At 38.9% G+C, this 24,758-nt stretch overlaps 3 protein-coding genes across 10 annotated transcripts; all 3 read right to left on the reverse strand.

Annotated features, from left to right (window-relative positions):
• Positions 1-46: 46 nt before the first annotated feature.
• LOC111321342 (cytochrome P450 3A7) lies at positions 47-8,239 on the reverse strand. 2 transcript variants are annotated; one of them, XM_088761795.1, is made up of 13 exons: positions 7,991-8,239; positions 7,084-7,180; positions 6,566-6,624; positions 6,152-6,248; positions 5,436-5,552; positions 5,230-5,318; positions 4,370-4,509; positions 4,022-4,149; positions 3,283-3,501; positions 2,772-2,860; positions 2,128-2,265; positions 1,672-1,834; positions 47-1,173 (listed from the first exon to the last, which is right to left on the reverse strand). In XM_088761795.1, the coding sequence occupies exons 1-13, from the start codon at positions 8,077-8,079 to the stop codon at positions 1,093-1,095; spliced, it is 1,506 nt and encodes a 501-aa protein (XP_088617921.1). In that variant the 5' UTR covers positions 8,080-8,239; the 3' UTR covers positions 47-1,092. The 2 variants fall into 2 exon arrangements, with proteins under 2 accessions (XP_088617921.1, XP_022779925.2); XM_022924190.2 differs by lacking the exon at positions 7,084-7,180.
• A 252-nt stretch (positions 8,240-8,491) lies between these two features.
• LOC148741482 (cytochrome P450 3A8-like) lies at positions 8,492-16,768 on the reverse strand. Of its 7 annotated transcripts, none has more exons than XM_088761852.1 (14): positions 16,187-16,768; positions 15,746-15,890; positions 15,385-15,481; positions 15,210-15,268; positions 14,931-15,027; positions 14,357-14,473; positions 13,584-13,672; positions 13,194-13,333; positions 13,032-13,093; positions 11,832-12,050; positions 11,551-11,639; positions 10,013-10,150; positions 9,637-9,799; positions 8,492-9,344 (listed from the first exon to the last, which is right to left on the reverse strand). In XM_088761852.1, exons 2-14 carry the CDS (start codon positions 15,823-15,825, stop codon positions 9,264-9,266), a joined length of 1,431 nt encoding a protein of 476 aa, XP_088617978.1. In that variant the 5' UTR covers positions 15,826-15,890; positions 16,187-16,768; the 3' UTR covers positions 8,492-9,263. The 7 variants fall into 7 exon arrangements, 6 of the variants coding, with proteins under 6 accessions (XP_088617978.1, XP_088617968.1, XP_088617975.1 ...); XM_088761842.1 differs by having other exon boundaries at positions 12,966-13,093; XM_088761849.1 differs by having other exon boundaries at positions 12,966-13,093; positions 16,132-16,768.
• A 129-nt stretch (positions 16,769-16,897) lies between these two features.
• On the reverse strand, positions 16,898-24,265 carry LOC111321301 (cytochrome P450 3A8). The gene is made up of 14 exons (XM_022924146.2): positions 24,113-24,265; positions 23,754-23,861; positions 23,169-23,265; positions 22,897-22,955; positions 22,034-22,130; positions 21,826-21,942; positions 21,224-21,312; positions 20,804-20,943; positions 20,262-20,389; positions 19,640-19,858; positions 19,329-19,417; positions 18,355-18,492; positions 18,041-18,203; positions 16,898-17,802 (listed from the first exon to the last, which is right to left on the reverse strand). Exons 2-14 carry the CDS (start codon positions 23,840-23,842, stop codon positions 17,722-17,724), a joined length of 1,506 nt encoding a protein of 501 aa, XP_022779881.2. The 5' UTR covers positions 23,843-23,861; positions 24,113-24,265; the 3' UTR covers positions 16,898-17,721.
• Positions 24,266-24,758: the final 493 nt, after the last annotated feature.

Here is a 24,758-nt window from a genome sequence, read left to right on the forward strand (position 1 = left end):
ATGTCACGATCTTTTGCGACGAACTGACGTACTTGACACGCTTAACTGACTTGTTAAAAATGTTTAATGTTTAATCACAGTTCGTAACCATACATAACTGATACAAATGAACTAAATACTAAAATAAAAAATTAATAAAATAAAAAAAAAAAATAATACTTATATAAACAAACAAAAATGCAAAAATGGTTAACGGGATGGTAGTAGGGGGAACCAAATTCCCATGCTAAGACATACCCTCCAAAAATAATAATGCATAAACTTATATCAAAAACACTATGCCTAGTATTAACAGGAAAATTATGAGCGTAGGTACGTAATCATTGAAACTTTAAAAATATTCTAGTTATTGTTTTCTTTCCCGCCGTTTGTGGTATTCGTATGATGTAAGAACAGATTTATTTATATATCATATCAGAATGTTGTCATATCAGAATGCTACCGCACTCTGTTAGCTTCGACAGCTTTATTGCTTAGTGTTATCACTGAATTATCGATGACATCAATCAAACTCTTTCTAACATGGTCTAAGACTTTCCACTTGGGATATAACACAAGCTAATTATCTCTCAAATAAAAAATGACTGATAGTTAAAGCTAACAGACTCAATTGCAGAGGAGGATTCTAAGAGATTTCTTTAATGTAAGAGTTAATCGATGAAGGTAAGCGATTGCAACTAGAGTACACCTCGTATAACGGTATACACTCTACGTGATCACCTGTAGTCAACTGAATAGACCTTCAAGCTGTGGGTATTTTTAATAAGGTTTTTATCGGAAGGGATCAGCCTTAACAATATTTTTTTATCGAATAGCTATTTTAGTATTTAATAAAACGTAAAGTAGAGTTCACATAGATTTATTTGGGATCTGAGTACATTCTGTTTGTAGAATTGTTTTCCTTGGGGCTATACAATAGATTCAGTCCACCTGTGCTTGCGTATTTGTAATTAATGTCATCTATGAAGTTCACTAACTAGTAGCTTCTCCTGATACTTTAGAATGGTTGTTAAATAAGTAGATGAGTCTTCTCTAAAAGCCAGACAAGGTTTTCACCGTTTTACAAATCAGAAGACAATTATATAATCGTGTTTAATCCCTCGGTGAAACCTTCAGCATGATTGTATCCGGGGCGCAGATCAGAGTAAACATGACTTCAAAATTTATTGGAACCTGCAAAATCAAAGTCATAAAAAAATGTCCTCAACACAAAGATGTACAACTCATAAGAGATAGAAGAGCTGAACCGATTTTTATTCCCGCGTATATTTTTCCTAAAATATATTTAACTCTGTTCAGCTACGATAACAGTTGATGCCCAGTTCACAGTAGATACCAACCACTGAGGTAATCAATATTTCGCAGCTCGTATTTCGTCGGTCACTTTCAGATTACCCTGTTTGCAAAACATATGATTCCTACTTTTAGCTGAGCATAGGTGTGTTGCACTTGGACAAAACGCTCAAGCAGGTGGAGTCAGCGGTTTTTTTCGAGCATGTAAAGACGTGGATACAAATTCAATCCAAACAAAACTCGGTGATGAAATGATGGAAGGGAATGTACTGGTGAAAAACTGATCATACCGATGAAACTCGGTAAAACTCGATCAAATGTACCAGAAACGACCTTTACATGAAGAAAACTGAAAAAAACAAAAGAATTTTTACTCACAGCTGTTTTCTCGGTGCGCTCTAGCCTGTACCTCTTCAGTAATCTAACAAGGGTCAGTTTAATTTCCAGCAAAGCAAATCGCATTCCAACGCAGTTGTGAGGACCAAACCCAAACGGTAGAAATGCATAGGGGTGACGCTTTGCTTTCTCCGCTTCTGTGAACCTGTCAAGAGTAAAGCAGTATCATGAGATACGTGAGAGATGTTGTGACCTTATGATTAGCAAGGTGGACTTCGGTTTGAGGGCAGGTTCAGGCTCGTGCAAAAGAAGGGTAAGCGGTAGGGTACTTGTTTGGTACCTGTAGGCGAAACTGACCTAACATGTCAGTTTCGCCCACAAGTCATATCACCTAAGGATAGGCTCGCCCAATAGTCACTCGTTAACAGGTCAGTTACGTTAACAAGTCATCTCGCCTACGGGTCAGTTCAGGTACGAGTTATTTAACGAGAGGCTCACCTTTCTGGGTTGAACGTTTCAGGTTCCGGCCATATATCAGGATCATGGTGGATTGCATAACATGGAATCATAACAGGCAATCCTTTAGGAATAACTAATCCTTTCGTAGTGCAAGCCTCGTTGCAGTCTCTGTGAAGTCTAAGGCAATGTGAAGTAAAATGAGAAAGTTATTCTAAACAAAGCCTTCTCATGAATATGTTGTGACAGGGACGAGGCTAAATGTTAATTATTTACAAATGTGAGTTGTTGTGAGGTTCTAAGGGCTAGCCAATATTTATTGTCCCAACGCCAGATGTTCAAATCAGTTGGTGGCGAGTGCTATGTGGACGCATCACGAAAACTTCGAATCCTCGAAGAAAGAAGAAACGCTCGTGAAAGCTAAGTGATACAGGTAGGTTATTACAAGATGGCTTTCTTATTATTATCTCGCGCGCCTTTTGAGTCAGAGATTTGTAATTAACCTTCTTCTCGCCATTTCCCCATTCATTTTCTATACATGACCCTCTGGACTCGCTCACACTGTTGGCTAATTTTGACCACGTGCACGTGACAATCCTGGAGTATACTAGGCCCGAAATCATACCCTGTTGCAAGACGATGTTCAGATTCATCTGCATCTCCTACCATCTATTTTAATTACTTACGCGAATCCTGGAGGATGCATTCTAATTGTCTCGTTAATAACCATCTCAAGGTATTGCATTTTGTGGAGGTTGTCATACGATGGTGACTCCTGCATTTAGAAATCCAAAACTGATTGAATATTCTCGGATAGCGAGCTAGATATCAAAATGGGTTACTGATTAAAATATCGTCAAACATTATGATTACGGTGTTCTGTCGGTCTAAATTCATTATGGCATATGGCGCAAGTCCTCTTTGCGTATTTCGTGGTTGTGTTCCATTCAAGGGAAAAAATACGTTTTCTATTTTAAAAAGGAAACACTTAGTTGCAAGAGAACGGCCCCTCGAAGGAAAGTTTTCGTCAAACATTTTGGTCTGGTAGGTTTGAAACAATGAATGTCGTCATTCCGAGACAGTGAGTTACATATTTTTTGTGCAGATTCGTTTTTTGGCTACTGCCCCAAATAGGGGGAAGGAAAAAGAGTTGCTGTATAGATCTGTGATATTGAAGCTCCAGTAAGGTTTACCAACCTCGTCTCCAGGCCACACACAGTCGATTTCGTCTCTCAGCTTGTCTTGCACATTTGGGTGAAGGGCGAGTTCATAGCAAACAAACCCAAGAGTAGTGCTGGAAGTGTCGGAACCAGCGAGAAGGAAAGTGAGACACTGTGCTTCTATATCAACATAATCAATTTTTCCTCCTCCAGTTTCACCTTTTGCATCTAGCATCAATTGGAGAAGGTCTTTTCGCTAAAAAGTATCAGATGAACTTTTCATCAGACTGAAAATCGATGCAATACTTTTTAGAGGTAATATTTCTCACTTGTTTTTTCCCGAATACAAACATACAAAAATACACGGATCAATCGAAATGCGATGCATATTTTCATATTACTTTCACGGTTTCTCGATAGAACAGAAATAAGAATAGAGTTCTCTTAAAGCTAGTACTCGCACTTGTTCTGGTCCTTTTAGCGTGACTATTCTGGGTTTTCCGCCATAAAAAGTAAATCAGAGGGTTCCAGGAAAAGATTTGTAGACATTTCTCTTCAAAATCTTGCCAGTCTGATTCCACGATACAGACAAACAGATAATTAATGAATACCCGAGAACACGTCAGCACATTTCGTTCAGAGATATACCTTTGTTGGGCATTCATGTAAAAGCTGGTCTGCGAGTTGTGGTAGTTATCAACGCTTTTTTGACTGGCTCGGTAAGAATTTTATGCCACCTTTTCAAAGAGATGACACGATCTGACTCCTTTACTTACAGATGCGCTTTTCTCGCTCTTTGCACCTGTCCTTTGAGCGATGATATCGGCTGATAAAGACAAAATCTTCTCACAATCAAAAGGATCCGGTAGGTTATTTATTATGTATTCTCCAAATGGCAAGAGGACTGCAAAGATGAGAAAGAAGTGAAAGTGTATTGAAGTGAACGGAATAACCACGTGCACATAAATGAGTCTCTTGTTGACTTTTGTTTCTTGGTAAGCAACCTTGTAATCCCCAACGAGCAATTTTCTTCCATCAGTGTAATAATATGTTTCCTTAAATGAACATTAATATATTCATAACTGAAATAACAAGTGGCAAACTGAAGTAAAAAAAATCCTCACACACTAATCCGAGCAAAGGGTGTGGAGCCATGGCTTTCTTTGCTAGCTCGGTGACTGGATCATTTTCAACAGTTTGTGTCTCGACTTTGAGTCCGAATGCTGTCGAAAATATTATTTCCATGGTGAGGCTTTGAAACCACCTTAAAAAGTAGAACAAAAATGTAGATTTCAAATTTTTTTACAGATACCTATTTTGTAACTAAAGAGAGGATGATTAACATATTTGAAGACACTGGGAGCAAGTTGTGCTGACTCGACAAAAATCCCTATGTTGACCGGCAATTTTTTAATTGATGCCACCCTAATCAGGCACAGGCAGCCCAAGCTCACTACTAGAAAGCGGACGTGACTCTTACCGTGTTGCGTAACGTTTTATATTTATAAAGGTTTGTATGGGATGTTATCGATTTGCCTTAAAAGAGAGAAAAAAATGTCTTGTTTTGAAATAAAATGGGTTACCTTATTGCCTTGTTGTTTTCTTTGTTGATTCCGAGCGTCGCTTCAAAATGGCCTGAGACGCTCGGAATCAACAAAGAAAATAACAAGGCAATAAGGCAAGCCCATTTTATTTCCAAACAAGACATTTTTTTCTCTCTTTTAAGGCAAACCGATAACATCCCATACAAACCTTTATAAATATAAAACGTTACGCAACACGCTAAGAGTCACGTCCGCTTTTCTAGTAGTGAGCTTGGGCTGCCTGTGTGTTCAAAGGCGTAAAGATTGCGTGCTCAACACTTCGCCTGTGGTAGCGGCTGTGTTCAGACTTCTGAAAATTTTGGATATTTTCAATGGTGAATTACGTGTTCAATTCAATTCTTTTTTGCCACTTTTGCCATCTATCTCTTTGCTGTACTGACCTATGCAAATCAACGATTTCTCCTGTCTTGGAAATTCTGTCCACTTTTTGCATGAAGGTGTTCACCGCTTCGTTCATAAAGGGAATCATCTGAAAGAAAATTTCCAGAAATGAGGAACTAATGAGTGTTACGTTTCCAGTTTCATCCATATTGCTTGGGATTTAAATGCATCTACGTGGGTTATTGAAACTAAAAAAATAACTTGCCTGCTTCATTTTAGCTGCACTGAAGGTCGGGGACAATGTGGATCGTATATCCTTCCACTTCTGACCACTGGCAACTTGTAACATTCTGTCATAAGGTTTCCGAAAGTTTACCAATTTCTGAAATTATAAGTTTGAAAACCAAACAACACTGACTCAAAAGGTTAAAATCAGCTGGTTCGTATTGGCCTTGGGGCTCATATTGTGTTCATACACGTTAATGATATTTCGTGTTGGAGCCATCGATATTTTTTGCACGTAAGTTGTTGTACCGATGAGAAGTTCTCTTGTAACTTTTCTGATAAATGGTGCATTGAAAAAAATAACTGTGGGATCGATAGTATCATAAAAATTGTCTATGTTAGGGTTGGACACGACTTCAACTCGTTTGTGCGAGCAAAGTGGCCTTTTTACCCATAATCATTTTCCATTCCTCTCGAGACAAAGTACTGAGTTCATGTTACCTTGTATAGCTTATTTGGGTGAGGCTTCTGCTATATTAGTCTATATCCAGTCCATGAGCTAGGGGGAGGGGGGGTAGTTTGTACACCTGCCGGCTTTTGTTCCCTCTGCGTTTACTTTTTACCCAAAATGAGGAGGGGGAAGGCGGGCCCCCCTGGACCCCTCCCCTAGATCCGCCACTGCATTATATACATTATAGAATTGGTAATTAAAGGTTCCTAAAAAACAAAGGCTCCTACATTTCCTAAAAGATCTACCTTTCGATCATGAAATTTTGAGAATTCTTTCACGAGGATGTCTTTTACGATATCTGGATCGGCCACCACCAGAAAAGGTTGACGAAATATATAAATTCTAAAGAGAAAAAAAATTGGAAAAAGGACTGTTAATCTTGAAAAAAAGTTAGCAGACAAAATTCCGAGACCATATTAGTCAGTTAAACGGAGGGCTCCACCTCCAGTCTTCTCATGCAACAAATATATTTTTAGTATAACTATACAATTTTCAGCATGCTGTTCTTTCATTAGATAGCCATTCAACAAGTTACGATGGCCTTTTCTCAACATATCTTGCACGTTTTCTCACGTTTATCACGGAAGCCGTGGCCATGACGTTCAGTTTGACTGTAATAACCGTGGTATGATTTTGAATGGATGCTAAAGTATACCTACCCAAAGACCTTCCCATATCTTTTACACCATGCTATCTGACATTGCGGGATAATGCTTGGCTGTAAAAAGAAAAGTTTTCGTTACACTGTGAAAGAAGAATGAGGATATTATGAAATTAAAACCTCGCCTTTATCGGACTTAGCATGCCAAACAAGCTACTCCTTGGAACCCAGTACTTTCTATTACCAATCAGTACACAGGAGAGTAGTGAACCTTTGTTTGATTGGTGGATTTTTGTTGTTGTTGTTGGAATATGTTCGCACCTCTTATCTTTGTGCACGGGACTTGAAACAGAAATAGCGCGACCAACCAGCTTTTTTTCTTTATGGTAGATATACTTTTTCTTTCCTATCATCATTTAGAGGATAAAATCAAGTAATGTTTTACTAGATTATGCATTGAGTTAATGTTTTTTTTGCCTCCTCTTTTGAAATTTTCTCAATCCTCCTTTAGGTCTTTCTTTTCTCAATTAATTTTTACAGTAAACAATAAAATTCTGACTAAGTCAACCAACTTACATTAAATTGGTTCTGTATGGCGTTCCCAAAAAATGGAAAAGGTGTAGGTCCTTTGATTCCAAGTTTCTTAAACACAGTGAAAGGTGCAACACAGAACCTTTAAAAAGTTAGATATTTCCAAATGATCAATTGAAACATCAGCTGCGGCGAAACATTTGGTTTAAAAGACAAATTCTGTTTTAATCTAGAAGAAGTACCTTGAAGTGCTTAGGCTATGGTAATTTTTTATTATCTCACCATCAATGTGAGCACCTGTAATGTTATTATATTTTAAACTAGAAGCTATTTTTGACTACTAATGCATATTATCTTCTCCTGAACATGCTCTCAGAGCCCCCTGTTGGATTTATCTTAATTTTTTAGATTTCCATAGGTGTGGAAAGAGGACCTATCCCATTTGAAAAATAGTGCGTGACACTTGCTTTCGTTACACCTGTTTCGTGACGTATTTACCTTTGAAAATTTGCATAACCGTGTCATCCATACTTTGTCCCAAACACGAGGCCTAATGGATTTTACTCGACTCGCATTTTAGTAGTATGAGTTTATATCTAAATTTTACTCGACTCGCATTTTAGTAGAATGAGTTTATATCTAAATATCTATGATGTCTTGCATAATTAGTTTTAGAGTTTTTAAGGGCCATCTGCGTTCATAACAGAACTCTGATCCAACTTAGAGACCGAGTGTTCATTAATTTGTTTTTATTCCACTGATTATTAACGGACAGAATTACGTTACGTGCATTCAAATAATCGCATTTTGAACCTTGGATATTGCTTAAATGTTTTTTACGAATGTTAAAATCCGAGGGTAATATGATGGAACATAACGAATGGTCAAAATCTTTGATTGTATATCTATTAGATATAGCGTAGTGAAGGCAATGAACACGTTTTATACATACCGATAAGACAGGAGAATGAGACATCCCATTAATAATGTAACCCAGTGGTCGCTTGTAAACTGAACTATTGTTTGTAGAAGGTCGGTCATCTCTTCTTGTTTTGGGATAAGAGTGGATCACGTTCCGACAAAATTCGGAGGGAAATGACGAAATGGAGAATCTTCGCTTTTCCTTATTAATTGTATTGCATAACATCAACGCAGGGCAGCGACTGAGCTGTTGCATGCAAATATCTCGCATAGCCCCGAATGCCCTGGCATGTTGGAACATGCGATCAAGTCAAAGGGCGGCAGAGGGAGGGGGGGGGGGAGGGGAGGAAAAAAAAAACGCAGAAGCTGTAAGTTTGTGCCTGAAATACGCACGAGAAGCGAGTATGGTGATGATTTATCGGGGAATCATGGATAAACAATGGGTTTCTGGTTCAAAATTGAAGGATGCATCCTATTCGATGTTAAAGACACTTTAGACAAAGTATCCCAAAGACCTGGATACTGGAACAGCTATTGTTAATTTGCGTGAGCTTTCTTTATTGGAGTAATTATTACTCACATCACAGATACCACAAAATATCTCCGGCAAACCTTTTCCACAGGTGAGGAAATTGGAAATAATTCAATGCGTAGTCAGGTATCCGAGAAAGTATTTTCTAATTCTCAATCCGAAGAACTGCTAATTTGTGAGGGGCGTCTCCAAATAGTTAACAACTATTCATCGAAGTGGAGGTGGTAAGTGGTGGATATTTACCAAGCCGCGAAGCGGCGAGGTAAATATCCACCGCTAACCACCGACACTGAGGTGAATAGTTGTTTTAGTATATACTAAAACAGTGAGATAATTTACACCACCGTCGTTAATTTGAGTGATTTCTTCGCTTGTCACGGATGCAAACCGGGACGCCATTTTTTTGCCGAGTTCCTCGGAGGTAAATAGCAAAGGATATTCGGGGTTTGACTAGCCAATCAGAGCGCGCCTTCAACGCTATCCACTGTTTTAGTATATACTAATGTAGATTAGTTGCGAGCCACAGCGTGTTACCCAATTCTCCAAATACCTCAGTCCAGCCCTTCAATAGGCTGAGAAAATTATGTAAAGTGAATTTCTCAACATAAGTTAAACATGGAATATTGCCACGAACACCTCCACATCGATTTACGATGACGAGCATAAAAAAAATTGACTTTTCCTTTTTTTACAAATATTCAAGTTGCCTAATTGAGTGAGTCAAACACACGGCACTTTTCAACATTGTGCAGGCACCTATCGAATCCTGGCTTTACTCCCTCTTGGAAACTCGTAACATGATTTTCCTTGAAGGACAAGCGAGTGAAACGCCTACTGCAAAATTAAGGGGAACCTGCAAAAGAGGGGACAAAGAGTTCCTAAGTGCAAAAAAATGATATGAATATTTTACGACTAAATTAAAATGGCTTTGAAATTTACATATCTTTGCGTTGAACTTTTTGTATGTAGCATAATTTAACTGGTAGACTTATAAAGACCTGGTTCGACACGATTTGGGATTTTTCTGAAATGAAAGGACATTGGGTTTTGCCCTAGATAGACCTTTCTGTTGACAAGGGGTAGAGTAAACAAAGAACTGTTACTGTGCGAGATTTGATTTTTAGCTGAATTGTGGCCAGACTTACCGCTGTTTTCTCGGTGCGCTCTAGTTTGTACTTCTTCAGTAACCTCACCAAGGTCAGCTTAATTTCCAGCAAAGCAAAGCGCATGCCAATGCAATTACGGGGACCATGTCCAAACGGAAGAAATGCATATGGAGAGCGTTTTGCTTTCTCTGCTTCTGTAAACCTATCAACATCAATGAGTCCACAGAAATTAAAAATGATCTTATTCCGAAAAAGGAAAAGAGATTGAAGTCACAAGAGAGTAATTGTAGAGGGCAGCAACAAGGTAGAAGAAAATGATAAATAATGATGATAATTCTGGAATTTTTTATTTAGACAACTCTTAGCTCTAAAGAAAACACAAAATACACATCGACTTCGCTTTCGATTTTCGTACCTCTCCGGATCAAACCTCTCTGGCTCCGGCCAAAACTCTGGGTCGTGATGAATGGCGTAAATTGGTATCATAACGGGCAATCCTTTTGGAATTGTAATCCCTTTGATGGTGCAGGTTTCATTGCAATCCCTTTGCGTTCTAAGACAAAATCGGGTGAACTCAGGCAAGACCTAGCGAGGTGTAAACGCAAAATACGGCTATCTCGAGAGGGTTGTCGGAAAAAAGACAAAAGTGCACGCGACAATCTCGAAAGGTAATCTTGGCATCCAGTAATCAATTAGTTAAGATCAGTGAAATAAATATGGATAAAAGGACTAATGAACACGAGAAGAAAAAAAAAACAAACACTATGGAGACGGTTAAACAACAGCAAACTCGCCTTCCTCGACACCAGAGTTACAAAAGAACCTGATGGACATCTAAACACCTGCATATACAGTTAACGTATATACATCCAAGAAGGATACCGTCGACCCGGCTGAACGGGATGATTATGTCTCTGAGGATTCTTTGTGAGTGCAGCAAAGTCTTCATAGGAGACACTGGCTGACCGATGTAGGAGAGGATCAAAGAGCATGGCAGGGATATCCGACTCGCGAAGACCCAGACCTCTGCCATTTCAGAGCACGCTCACGATACCGTACACCGCCCGCTCTGGAATGAAATAAAGTTTATCGATCGTGATCCCCATTTCTATACATGCAAGGTGAAAAAGGCAATCCACATAAGACTTCACCTTAACAAAATCAACAGGGACAGTGGAATCGAAATCCCAGAAGCTTGGATGCCAACGATCAAACACATAACAGTAGGAGAGCTCTGCGGCAGTGGATAGCAGAGGGACCCCAATCAGAAGATGCACCCATTACAGCTGTAGAATTCCACCCAATCAGCTGAGCACAACAGTTTATAGGTAACACATACTCAATCGACCTCATCACCTGAAGAAGACTAGCAGTATGCAGTCGAAACGTCGTGATCCACATCCTCAATGACCATTTATTTTTGAAAGTGTTATTTACCTCGATGACAAACCATAACCTATTTTACGATATAATGCCCACAATACTTTCGGGGTTATCGCGTGCACTTTTCCCATTTTTCTCCGTCGTGTATTAAAAATGGACGCCTTGTAAACAACTTAACACATAGGTAAACTTCTTATTTGACGTAAGAAAACAGACTTTACTTTAAACATTCTTAACATGGAAAACATACTTAATTAGTGTAGGGTACGAAACGACTCAACGGACTGGTACTAATGGTCTTAGCCGGGTACGAATCGATTGGGTACGAAACGACTATGGGTACCAAACGACCTTTAACTAACCCTCTACTCGTAATGGGTTTCTGTTACGTTCGGGCTACAAGGTTGATAACTATTGTTTCGTTATTTTGAAAAATTCCATCCTAATTACTCGTCGTCTATTACTTCATCAAACATATCTTATTGCAATGTGCGGATATGGTCGAGCATTGAGAAGCTGTCTGCTAAGCGGAGCAGTTGTGTTTTGTTTTTCCATACTGCCTATACGTACATGAAGCCCGGGGGGTACATCCTTAGTGTTTCATTGATAACCATGTCCAAATATTCCATCCCACGAAGGACATCATAAGACGGTGAGGCCTGGAAGAAAAAAGGAGGTTCAACGGGGATATTAAAATTGCATATCACATTTGAAAGGGGAACAAGATCAAGAGCGGAGAGTCGAAAACTAACAGGCTCGACTATCTTTAAGCCGATGAAACTGTTTGTTTTTATCGTTATAACAACCTTTTTATGCCCTTGGCAGGGTTATGAGATCAAAAGGCCTCGTACCTCATCTGTGGGCCAAAGACGATCAATTTCATTCCTCAATTTGTCTTGCACGTGCGTGTCAACAGCAAGATGATAACAAACGAAGCCTAGAGTAGCACTTGTAGTTTCATAACCAGCGATAAGGAAAACCAGAGTCTGGGCAAGGATGTCTTCATAGTCAATCTTTTCTCCCCCTGTTTCATTTTTCGCATCCAGCATAAGTTGCAACATGTCTTCTCGCTGAAAGAAAGAAAGCCACTTTAGTATTCTCTAAGAGAAGCCCTTACATCAAAAGAAGAAATTATTCTCGAGCTCAAGTGGACTGTAAACTCAATTATCACCGTTAATCTTGATTAACCCTTTAAATCCAAGGAGTGACTGGCCGCTAAACTGTCCTTACGATATCGCCTTTGAATCAAATGTAAAGGTCATGAGAATAAAGGGAACGATCACCATTTTTAAGACCCTCTTGATTGTCACACAAGTTCTCCTCGTCAATATCATAGGTAATGTAAAGAGACCAGCGGGGCCCAGTTGTTTAAAGGGTGTTTAACTTTATCCAATGGATAAATCGCCTTCCAGCGGATTGGTGTTGACAAAATGCACTATGCTATCCACCTGAGTGCCCAGTTGTTCGAAGGGCGATTAGCGCTGACCCAGGGTTAAATTTTAGTCCAGGTTTCTATATTTCTCTGTTCAAAAGCCGTTTTGGGATAATTTCCCTAATTCTTTTTAGAGTATTCAATAGTCAAATTGTAGGCACATGGAATTAAACTGAATTTTCTTTTAAAGCTTTCAGATCTGAAATCAAATTTCACACTAACCCTGGTTTATCTTAATTCATCTTTGAACAACCCGGCCCGGATAGAAATTTATCCAGCAGATAGCGTTATCCACCCTTCGAAAAACCTGGTCCAGTGTGAACTAGGGCGGATCCAAGATTAAGTCAAGGGAGGTTCGGAGAATTGTCCAAGGGCATGCTCCCACGAGAGATTTGAAAATTTGGTCTTAGGAAACATGATTTCCAGGATTTTGAGGGAAAATTTAGGGGCTTCGACCGAACCACCTGAACCACACCTGGATCCGCCCCAGGTGAAGAATATAAAATACTAATGTTAAGGTATAAAGCGTTAAGTTTCAAAGTTTGTTTCTGACGTGTGGTTTGCTTGTTCCGTTTGCTTTCGTCCTTTCAGCAAGAATGCTTTCAGCCAGAGACCACACCTTCTCAAAATCAAATGGGTCTGGAACGAACTTGGATAACCAGTCTCCAAAGGGCAACAGCACTACAGAATAATTTCAAAGTATGCTGAACATCAGAATACATTTGTATGAAAACCATTCCTGAATGGTCTCAGGTACGCCTCAAGGGAAATCGAATCTTACACAAAACTCCAATGAGGGGATGTGGTGTCGTTGCCTTCCTCGCCATTTCAGTGATTGGATCATTTTCAACAGTCTGTGTTTCTGCTTTGACTCCAAATGCTGTCGACAGAATTATTTCCATGGTAAGACTCTGAAACCAGCTAGGGGATGAAATGTTCAGGTTAGTAATCCTACTTTGCAGGCGATTTCAGAAGTATAAGAGGCTGTGCTCTACCCAATAAGGTGACTGAGAAAAAGAAAAAAACAACGACGAGACAGTTAGAAATTGACCAGTTAAAGCTTAACGCAATTATATTATTGACCTTGCTTGTTTTCGCTAAGATTATATCGGCAAAGCCTCAGTACACAATTAATTCAGTAAGGACAGTCGTATGAAAACAAGTTCGTGACCTGTAGATGTCGACAATCTCTCCAGTTCTTGAAATTTTGTCCCCTTTTTGCATTAGCGTTCCCACTGCTTCATTCATTAGAGCCATCATCTAGAAAAAAACAAATAGAGAGCCAGTAACATGAGCAGTATACAATTGCAATCGATAGTAAACTTCTGCATAATGTCAAACTTGATAGTTACTACTTTTAGTGACATATATGATTTATAATAATTATGGTGTAAGTTTTAGTTCTACACTTTCCTTGATTTCGTTGATAAGTTCAGAAGGGATCTTTGAAATCAGAGCTACTACAGGTTACCAAAGGTTGGGTATGTCTACTTGTATCATAACCTTTATGACAACATCGGCTATTTCACTAGTAACTCATAGATTTAAAAAGACTAAATTTTATGAACGATTAAGGTTATGCAAATCATTTTCCTATTTCATTCAATCCTTGATATCTTAAACATTGTAGCTTGTGTCATTGAGATGTGCTTTGTCACTGAGATGTTAAAGGTCGTTTTAACTTTTTCTTCATAAAAAAGTAATTTGGTTTTATCAACTAAGTTGAAAATGTAAATTGGCCACCGTCAAGATTAAAAAGCTGACGTCTTGAGCTTTACCCCTTCGTCTGACGAAACGTCAGCTTTTTAATCTTTACGGTGGCCAATTTACAATCTCAACTCAGTTGATAAAAGCAAATAACCTTATTACCCTCAACGATGCAGCGCCACAGCTTCTTTAGAAACTTACCCCCTTTGTTCAATTCTGAGTCTGAAATCTAAGTACCTGTTTCATTTTAGCGGCACTGAATGTCGGTGACAGGGTACTACGAATATCCTTCCACTTCTTACCACCTACTATTGCCATCATTTTGTCGTAAGGTTTGCGGAATTTTAAGGAGTTCTGATGATAAAACAGACAACATCCTTCATAGTGAATACGAAATAAAATTCTTGACACTTCTGTTGCTCGATATAGTAACGGCATTGGGAACGTCAACGAGTTTTATAGTCACCTCTCTTTTTCAAGTTACAAACGCACTTCAACAACATAGTGCACCTAATACAACTCCAAATTTCTCTGTTTTCCGTTGCGTAGCAATGCCAGAGCACACACGGTTGCACTTTGAATGGGAGAGGGGGAAGGCGAGGGGGAGGAGAGGTGGAAGGTGGAGGGGAAGGTAGAGGTGGAGGGGGAGGGGAGGTGGGAAGGGATAGAAAGAACAGAGTATCACGTTTCAAACACAGTTTGCTATGGTAAAGCCATGATGATTTTGATTTTTTTTCTGTTCCTTGAAATGGTTTGTGCTATGTATCACATACCATACAACGTTTTTTTATCTACTTTACCATAACATTACCTTTCTATCGTGAAATTTAGGAAACTCCTTAACCAAGACATCTCTGATCATTTCCGGATCAGCCATCATTAGAAAAGGCTGACGAAAAAAGTACATCCTACGAAAGCCAAGAATACAAATCACTTCACACCACTCAACATACTACGTGCGCAATAAATATCTTTAAACATCGAAAGGCCTTAGTTTCATTTAGCATATCACTTTTCCAAAAGATATGTCATCATACTGGGCTTGAACAACGACATTGGCTCCTGATTATTTACGAGATAATTAACATACCCAAACACCCTGCCATACATGCTGCACCACTCTCGATGAAGCTTCGGAGCGATGTTTTGCTGTGTAAAGAAACCAACATGCTAAACTTATAACCGTTCAGTGTGGTCATAATCAATAAATTGACTCCGTTTTATCCTATCTTAAATTACTACTTGGTAAATCATTAGCGACTTACATCCAAAAGGATTCTTCCTGAATTTCCTAAAAGTGGAAGCGGTGTTGGTCCTCTGATTCCAAGCCTCCTGAAGAAGGTGAATGGTGCAACACAGTATCTATTGATAGAGAAGAGTTAAGCAGTGGCACTGGGGTTTTGTTTCAGAAATCTAATTAATCAAGCGATCGAAGATAAGTCCGTTGGTACTTCTTCATTAGAAGAGGTAGGAACTGGGGTCAGTAAGCAATGAGTACAATGCGTCACGGTTGCGTGACCCTTGAAATTCATAGCAATTCCAAAATACCAAGTTCTAATGCAACTGAATCAATGATGTGTCATCGGTGGACACCAAGCAATTAGCAATGCATCGTCTCTCACCTACCGGTAAAACAGAAGAATCAGGAAACCAGCCAAAAGTGTGACCCAGAAGTCGCTCGTAAACTGAGTTACTGTTTCAGCCATATTGGATGCACTTGCGTTTAGTCGCAGAACAGAGTTCCCTTCTTGATAGGGCAGGCTATATTCGTCTGGAGTTGAAAAGATTCATAAACCTTATTTTAAATTATTGCTCTTTGTAACTCCTTTTGTCCTAAACGCAACATTACATGAAATCGAAGCCCAGGGAGATCTTGCGTACATCATTTGCTCCCAATTCAAATAACAAATTAATACACATTTGAGACGTTTCGCGGCTACAAGACTTTTAACTCAAAATTCATTAAGTTCTACCTCATTGAATTAATTTTGTACAGTGTATAAAACTCTTACAGGCTTGCAATAAACTCTAGCATTCGTAGAGGATTTTACACGTCCGTAACATTACCGTAATAGACGTTTTCGACAGTATGTAAATCTTGTGAGGATAGAGGCTCAGATATCGATGTCACGGTAGACAAGCTAGAATCGCTATTGTTTTTATATGTAGGAGAAATATCTTGGTAACTCTGCTGTTATTTTCAGAGACATGCATTACAGTAGATGCATTGTGAACAAAAAGAGATAAGCAAGTTTATGCTTTTAAACTAGTAGTGGTCAGTTTGCTCTGACGTAATCACTGAGGTAAGTGAAATATCATGCAATAATTTCCACGCATCTGATTGATGCAATGTGCGCAAAAGAAAGAAAATATCAATCTCAGTGAGTCAAAAAAGGTGTTCACAGCAGTTGATCGTTCCCCCTTATTAATGTAAACCTTTTATGTTTGAGTGAACTCTGCTGTTATTTTCAGAGTTATGCATTTCAGTAGATGCATTGTGAACAAAAAGAGATAAGCGAGTTTATCCTTTTAAACTAGTAAGGTATCGGGGTTTCAGTTTGCTCTGACGTAATCACTGAGGTACGTGAAATATCATGCAATAATTTCCACGCATGTGAGTGATGCAATGTGCGCAGAAGAAAGAAAATATCAAACTCAGCGAGTTAAAAAAGTTGTTCACAGCGGTTGATCGTTCCTCCTTATTAACGTAAACCTTTTATCGTTATCAACTTCATCATTCTTATAGCAACGTTAGCTCTACGGACTCCATTGAAAGAGCATGGTTGATTGAGCATTTATTTTATAAACATTTAATTCTGCTTAAGAAAGTTAACCTTTTGATTACTGAAGGTTTTCTCGTAAAGCACTTACATGCAAACAGCTTTGATAGAAAAATTACTGAATACTTTAAAAAGAGATAATGATCGCCGAAAGACGTTACCGCCTTCGGTTAAAAATGATGCTGAAAACTTAAGAAACTCTCTGTGATAGCTGCTGTTAAGCATTTTTGCTTTCCTAACGCTAACTGCGGATTAGGTGGTTGTCAACTAAACCATTGTAGGGCCAATCTTACTTTGTTTTTGCTTACACTGATGTTGGGCGCCAAATTTGGTGCGAACACCCAGAGCTCGAGCTACGAAGCTGTTCAAGACCACTCCAACCGCTGAGACAATTGCAATGATAGTTTCTGTTCGTAAATGCCGCAGGATGGAGACGATTACGAGCCTTTCTCACTGAAATATCCTGAGCCTGATACTGCTTTTATTTACACAGCTTTGATACCATGGTTGGTTTTCGGAGTTTCGTGAATTAAAAGTATATCATGCTCTACCCAGCTCAGTGAGCTGTGATCTATATCTATTACATGAGTAAAAAATTGGAGGACGGTGTCTGACATCTCGGCCGAAATTTAAACAAACAAAGCAAAACAAAGTCTTAATAACTTTTCCTTTTGTGTTAGCCATGAAAACGTTGACAAAAGAGGTATATTAATGAAAAAGACAGAATTCTTCCGGTTCAGTCTAAACCATCCCAAGCATGACATAAACTTTTCCAGCAGTGTATAATTAATTAAGCTTGAAGTCAAGGCACCACTTTGTTTTCTAATCTCTTGGTGAAACTTTAAGCATAACCTTTCCTTGCGGGCAGGACATCGTAGTGGCAACAACATAATCCAATGGAACCTGCAAGAAGCACAACAGTGATATTAAACAATGATCGTGGAAAGTGCGGTCAAAACAAAGTTATATGGTCCTGCAACAAGTTACATGGAAATTCCTCAGGAGAGTTTTTGCGAGCAAGCACAGATTTGGCTTCAGAAAGCTGCAGTCACTTTTCATAATTCGCTTAAAGACCCAAACGCAACCACATTTTCTCTGGAATTGTTCATAATCAATTATTGCAGCAATCTGCTAAACCCACCGCTGTTTTCTCCGTACATTCCAGCTTGTACTTCTTCAGTAATCTCACCAGGGTCAGCTTAATTTCCAGCAAAGCAAATCGCATACCGACACAGTTGCGGGGACCGTGACCAAACGGCATGAATGCGTACGGATGACGCTTTGCCTTCTCGTCTTCTGTGAACCTGTTGAAAACCAAAACAGTATTCTAAGAAGGGGTGGGGTGTTAAAACCATTTCCTGGCCCAAACTACGTTCAGATCTTAGTAATCAGATACGCATGATATTTAGTACCAGTATTTAATTTTAAGCTAATAAAAGAAATAACCTTCCACACCTTTCTGGAATAAACTTATCAGGGTCTGGATAGATCTCTGGGTCGTGATGAATCGCATAACATGGAAACATGATCGGCATTCCTTTTGGAATTTTGACACCTTTGATAGTGCAGGTTTCGTTGCAGTCCCTCTGAAGTCTGGTGAAACCGTAAATTATACAAACTGAGCATAAATTATATGAAAGACAAGTGATAGCTAGTAAGAGATATCTTATACATCTATCTGGCCCGCTTGAGGTAGGTGGAGCTTAACAATTAAATATCATAATCACATTGACATTCTGGTGAACACGTGGCCATAATATACTGTGCAAAATGCAATTAGAATGTACTGTACCAATGATCCTATGATTCCAAAAATGGAATTAAGCCGTTATTATCACTTATGTCCTCTCAAACATTTTACCCCCTTTTCCTCAGTGTATGCTTACAGCTACTTTGATATAACATTTTAAATTAATTTTATTTTATTTTAATTTTATTTATTATTTATATATATATATTTTTTTAAATTGAGTTTAGGAGCGTGCTGTTGTTTCAGAAGTCGCTTCCTCAATTTTAACACCAACTTTTATGTTCATTTTGCATACACATTCCCACCTTTGCGTACACTTTTTTCCATTTTACCCATTGAATACCAGATTGTCCATCAGTGGAGTGGGAACCCACTTTTTTGGGATTCCATTCATCAACACCAAAGGAAGCCACAAAGATTGCTAGTGAAACTACTGATTGATATACTTAATACAAAAAAAAAAAAATGGAATTGAGCCGTTATTATCACTTATCTCCTCCCAAACTGATCTGCTACGTTAAACAATCGGTCCGCCATTTGTAATAAGATGCATGCTCTCTCCAAACGCCTAAGGCCGTGCTAACGCCAAGAAATTTGGAAATCGATTCCCCACATTACTCGTTCCCATGCTTAGCAAATCCATGAATAAAAAGTAAGCATTGATTCCTCGTACACTTACACAAATCCTGGCGGATATATTCTGAGTGCTTCATTAATAACCATGTCAAGATATTCCATCTTGTGAAGCAGATCGTATGAAGGCGATGCCTGAAGAGATTAAAAAAGGTGAAAAAAGGAATTGTTCGAGATTTCCGATAATCTGGTTTCGTTTGTTTATTTGTATGCACTATTCATTTTATCTGTTAACTACAGCAAGCAACAGATAATTACTCACAAACAGGCATTTTCTTTTTAAATATCCGGTTCATGTTCACTGTTCATGTTATCATATTCATATTATATTCTTTGTCGCCAAAATTTATCTTATACCTCATCCTCAGGCCACATGCGATCAATCTCGTCCCTCAGTTTGTCTTGCACATGCGTATCAGTGGCGAGGTGATAGAAAATAAATCCCATAGTGGTACTGGAAGTTTCATATCCAGCGATAAGAAATACGAGACTTTGGGCCTGAATATCTTCATTGTCAAGTTTTTCGCCGCCCTTTTCTTCTTTTGCATCCAGCATCATTTGGAGTAAGTCTTTGCGCTGAAAAGAATCACCCAGTATAAGTTACAACATGTCTATTCGCTGCAAGGGAGGACACATACATCGAAAACAAATGAAATAAAGTGATTTTTGAAGGTCATCGTTTGACAGCTGAGACCGGTAATAAAACCAAACATAAGGAACCAACAAGCTTAATAGATTTATAAGGAGAGACCGTGAGGGAGCTGCGAGAAGACGAGTTCGGAAAGTGAACGAGTCCTCGTTTACCTAACCAATCCGGCAATTGTTTCGCGTTTGATCGAATGGAATATTTTTCGAAGGTTTTATAGAAACGAAATACGGATACAATTAAGATTTCACGATTAGAAGGAACACCGAGTTCGTCACAGCTTCCAATTAAAGATACGTACCGATTGTATAACGTCTCACAAACCGCACTTACATGAGCTTTCCATTTGCTGTTTTCCTTTGTCCTTTCAGCTATGATATTGGCTGCTAAGGAACCGATTGGGTCCAGCCCAAAGGGGTCATCAAGATAGTATAGTAACCGGTCTCCAAATGGCAAAAGCACTGAAAAAGGAATGGTTTTGATAATCGCAAAAAACTTAAAGTTCAAAGATCTCGTGAATGATCTACCTTAATAATAAATGGTTCTTACAAGCTTTAGAGAGGCCGACCTGCAGATAACAACAGTGCATCCGCCCTCAGGCTGACAAATTTTACGTCTTAAACTACTGTTCGATACCGATTCCCAAGGACGTTGATGGCCCGAGGGGGATGGGGAGGTACATGGGTTAAGTTTTGCTGCGTATGTGCTGCTGGACTCTTAGAAACACTACCCCATCATAGTCAACAGCCGCACATCCACATTAGCCTCTTCTAGGTTGGAAGGGAAGAAATCTTCGGGGTAGAAAACGGAATCAATCAAATGATGACCAACATGAAGCAGGCCTTAACCTGTGGGGGAAAATATACGAAACTTACATGTTAACCCAATAATAGGTTTAGGAGACATCGCTTTCTTTGCTCGTTCAGTGATTGGATCATTTTCGACAGTTTGCGTTTCTGCTTTCACTCCAAATGCTGTTGACAAGATTACCTCCATGGTAAGACACTGAAGCCACCTAGGAAAAACGAAAATGTATAACGCTAAGTAAACTTTATATGATACCTAGGGGTGCATAAAAAATTTTAAGTGCCACTATCCTTATCTTGTCGCTTGAGACGTATTCAACGAGGGAAAAGCTTTAATTCTATTTCGATTCACGAGCACATGGCATCGCTTCACAACCAGAACAAGAAACGTTGGGGGAGACTGGAACGAATACTGCCGAGTCTCTACAAATACACCACATCGCTAAAATTAGGGAAATTGAAAGTTATAAGTTACTTCTATAAACTCACTTATGAAAATCTACTATCTCGCCTGTTCTTGAAATTTTGTCCACCTTATCAATAAACGTGTCCACAGATTCATTCATAAACGTCATCATCTGAAAAAAAATGATGCAACTTTAAATCTTTCTACTAGACGGAAATGCCCAAGCCTTGTTGGGGATGAAGGGAAGAAAACTGATGATTTTATTCTGCCTAATTCTGGAAGGGATGTTAACAAGCGAGCATTATCTAGGTTAACAGCAGTCATTTTGGGCATTCCGCTTGAGGTGAAGAACCGTAGTTGCATTATATCTCTGTGTCACTGGACTTTTGTGATTCATTCATTTACCTTCATATGCACCTAACTCTCTCGACTACCGATCCGCGCAAGCGCTTAAACTCCCACACAAGCAAATGATTTAAAATTGGCTAGATATGAACTATAGTCGCCTGCCTAAAGCAACCATCTTGCTCAAAATTTCTGGTGATACATTATGATGTCCCCATGATGTGCTGTACTCCCGCAATTGATACCACAACCGCTGGAGTCAAGATAACTGAATATTTGAGGTAAACCACTCCTTGAGAGTATATACGATTTGAATTATTTCAAAGAAAACTTTGCACACCTGCTTCATCTTAGAAGAACTGAAGGTTGGTGTCAGAGTAGTACGGATATCTTTCCATTTCTGACCCGTTACTAAGGATAACATTCTGTCATAAGGCTTTGGAAAATCTGCGATGTGCTAAAATTAAAAGAGGACAAATTGAAGTCTTCTATAACGATACAAAAGTAAAGATAATCAAGGAAAGGAAAAACATTTTTATCATCTTGACCTTTCGATCATGAAATTTATGAAACTCTTTGACGAGGATCTCTTTGATCATTTCTGGATCAGCTACCATTAAAAAAGGCGTACGGAACAAATACATCCTGAAAGAAAAAGTTAAATTACTCATTATGCTGTATACAGTAGAAGAATTCTTGGCTTGAGATCTCACAGTCAGCTGTAGCTCATATTCAGTGGATTCAGCCGGTCCTCCAGCTGACCAAGTCTTGGAGAAACTTCAGGTCTGAAGTACTTATGTCAGTACTTACGGTCATTTTCTATTTCCTTAGAATCCTGCTATCCAGTGGCGGATCCAGGGGGAGGGTCCGGGGGTCCGGACCCCTCCCCCCTATCAGACCTGACGCTTACAACTTTGAGACTGAAATTCTTACATCGACAGGATCGTATATCACTTTTTAACTGGCTGATTTTTTTAATTAATGAATCCAAGTAAACGGTAAGCGGCCAAGGAATTATAACGTGCAACCGCGAATGGTGGGAGGGGGTGTGTGTGTGGGGGGGGGGGGGTGTTAGGGAGAGGTAATTGCTTTATAAGAGTCCAACAGACCTTTCTGAACTAAAGTTTGGACTCCCCTCATCAAAAATTCCTGGATCTGCCCCTGCTATCTCACACTAGTTTGTGGTACCTTATCTACATCAGTGAGCATGCTATCAAGCCGAAAGGGGCTACAATAATTTCAATTCTTACTTAAAGAGAAGTTTATTACATTCAGGTTCTGCGAATAAAAAACTACTGGCCTTACATATCATCTACGTGTCCAATGAATCATTTTGGAAATTTTCAGCGACTTTACAAGAAAAGAATTGGTGAAAAAATAACTGTTCAGAAAATAAGAAAACTGTACATACCCAAACACCTTGCCATACTTTGCACACCATTCTACATGAAGTTTTGGGGCAAAATTTGGCTGCAACAGAACCAAAAAAAAAAAAACAATCATAACTGAAGAAACTTAGCGAAGGACTGGTTTTGTTTGATGAAAGTCTACCTCGCACGATCGAGCGAGCAAAAGGCTGTGAAAGACCGTGGAATAGCCGAGGAAAGGGTTACGAGTACCAAAAGAGGCCATACACAAAACATTACTGTAAGACCGGCAAGAGAAAAAAAAAATCTGGTTTACATTGAGAAGCGTTTGCCTCATATTTCCCAAAAGAGGAAGCGGTGTCGGCCCTCTGATTCCAAGTTTCGTGAACACGGTGTAGTACGAAACCCACTGCCTTGAAGAAATAAAACGAAAAATCATCGATTACAGCTTTGGTCTTGATGTTCACTTCAACACACAAAAAACTATATTTTTTGTTAGATTAAACTATGCTACATATCCTTTTAATACGGTTTAGGATGATGTGTTTGTTTGTGGGTGGTTCTGCAGGAAACATTGCGTGACAATAAGTTGAATAAAACTAAATAAGTTCCATGAGGTTAAAACAATAGAGCAAAATCCATATATACAGAAAGACAAAATTCAGTGGTGTTTTTAGAATTCTGTTTCATAAAATGTTCAGTTTCAGAGACTCAGAAATTAGTTCAGAGATCTGATACTACTGAGGTTCAAATGGAATGGCAACGTAAATAAAACTTTGCCTTTCCGTATGTTATCCACGAAATTTCAATCACATTATTGTTAATATAAAGCCCCATCGGGCTGTCTTCTCGTGGTTTCATCAATCGACTCTTTGCACCTCTTTACTTTACTTATACTTACCAATAATAGAACAATATTGATAATCCAACCAAAAGAATAACCCAGTGGTCGCTGGCAAATTGAGAAGCTGTTTGCAGAACATCCGCCATATTTGTCCTCCCCGTGAATCTGTAAAATATTGAGTTATTCGATCACTTTCTCGGTTGAAGAGGCTAAACCTCGCCTTTGTTTTATTTTTGTGTTACCCGTCTGTGCAATTCGTGTCTGCAGAAATCAGGAGAAAAGTACGATCGCGTGCAAGCAACAACATGTTACTAGAAAGGTAATTCATCACATCAATTATATACAAGTGCTGTATTATTCTTGACACATATTTGGATCTCAACTTTCGCACTTAAATACAGGGAACCAGTTCTTACCAAACAAAATTCTACGTCCACAAGCCCTACAATCAGCGAATAATTAATATCGCAACTAAATCCAAAAGCCGGCTTCCTGATCTGTAATCCTCAGAAAAGGTTACAATCCGCGATCTTATGCAAACTAGGTTGCAGATTACAAATTTTGATTTAATTAGTCTCATTGTGTCACGACAGCAGTACGTCTTTCTTTCTTTTTCTAAACTCAGTTAAAAATTGGGTGTCACATGGTCATTTCGTTTTCATATAAAAGATTTAAGTGTAATCGTGAACAAAAGTTACGTCAGTTTTATCTTTAAAAGCTAAGCACACGAAAAAGACAATAAATAGACTATAATTATACAACCGATATGACTTTGATTCGATTTTTTCCATGTCCAGGGCTGGGCACAATGATACCGTGACAGATGAGACATTTTCTTGCTAACAATACACGGTCTCCGCCATATTTAATATTTCTCGATCGCTAATTTCAATATTTGCCAAGGGTTGGGATGTCTGGGCAAATGTATGAACATAGTTAGTAGAGGAGACCTCTACTAACTATGGTATGAATGAAAACTTTTAACTCAAGCTGTTTAGTGCCTCTTCATTCGGCTTAACTGATCAGATGACGGGCCGAGAGGCTCATCCAGCCAGAGCTTCT

Source organism: Stylophora pistillata, chromosome 1 (assembly GCF_964205215.1).
Source record: "Stylophora pistillata chromosome 1, jaStyPist1.2, whole genome shotgun sequence".
Lineage (NCBI taxonomy): Eukaryota > Metazoa > Cnidaria > Anthozoa > Scleractinia > Pocilloporidae > Stylophora > Stylophora pistillata.

What these genes read in the sequence shown, in the direction of transcription:
- LOC111321342 (XM_022924190.2), bottom strand. Translation starts at nt 8,230, where the DNA reads ATGCGAGATATTTGCATGCAACAGCTCAGTCGCTGCCCTGCGTTGATG. An exon ending in CCCTTTGCTCGGATTAGTGT is followed by an intron (nt 4,150 to 4,369) that starts GTGAGGATTTTT and finishes TCATCTTTGCAG; the next exon opens with TCCTCTTGCCATTTGGAGAA. An exon ending in AGCGCACCGAGAAAACAGCT is followed by an intron (nt 1,174 to 1,671) that starts GTGAGTAAAAAT and finishes TTGATTTTGCAG; the next exon opens with GTTCCAATAAATTTTGAAGT.
- LOC148741482 (XM_088761842.1), bottom strand. Translation starts at nt 15,825, where the DNA reads ATGGCTGAAACAGTAACTCAGTTTACGAGCGACTTCTGGGTCACACTT. An exon ending in GTGCCGCTAAAATGAAACAG is followed by an intron (nt 13,673 to 14,356) that starts GTACTTAGATTT and finishes GTTTTTTTCTAG; the next exon opens with ATGATGGCTCTAATGAATGA. An exon ending in ATGTACCCCCCGGGCTTCAT is followed by an intron (nt 10,151 to 11,550) that starts GTACGTATAGGC and finishes ATTTTGTCTTAG; the next exon opens with AACGCAAAGGGATTGCAATG.
- LOC111321301 (XM_022924146.2), bottom strand. Translation starts at nt 23,842, where the DNA reads ATGGCGGATGTTCTGCAAACAGCTTCTCAATTTGCCAGCGACCACTGG. An exon ending in TCAATATTGTTCTATTATTG is followed by an intron (nt 23,266 to 23,753) that starts GTAAGTATAAGT and finishes TATTTCTTCAAG; the next exon opens with GCAGTGGGTTTCGTACTACA. An exon ending in AATGTACGGAGAAAACAGCG is followed by an intron (nt 17,803 to 18,040) that starts GTGGGTTTAGCA and finishes TGCTTCTTGCAG; the next exon opens with GTTCCATTGGATTATGTTGT.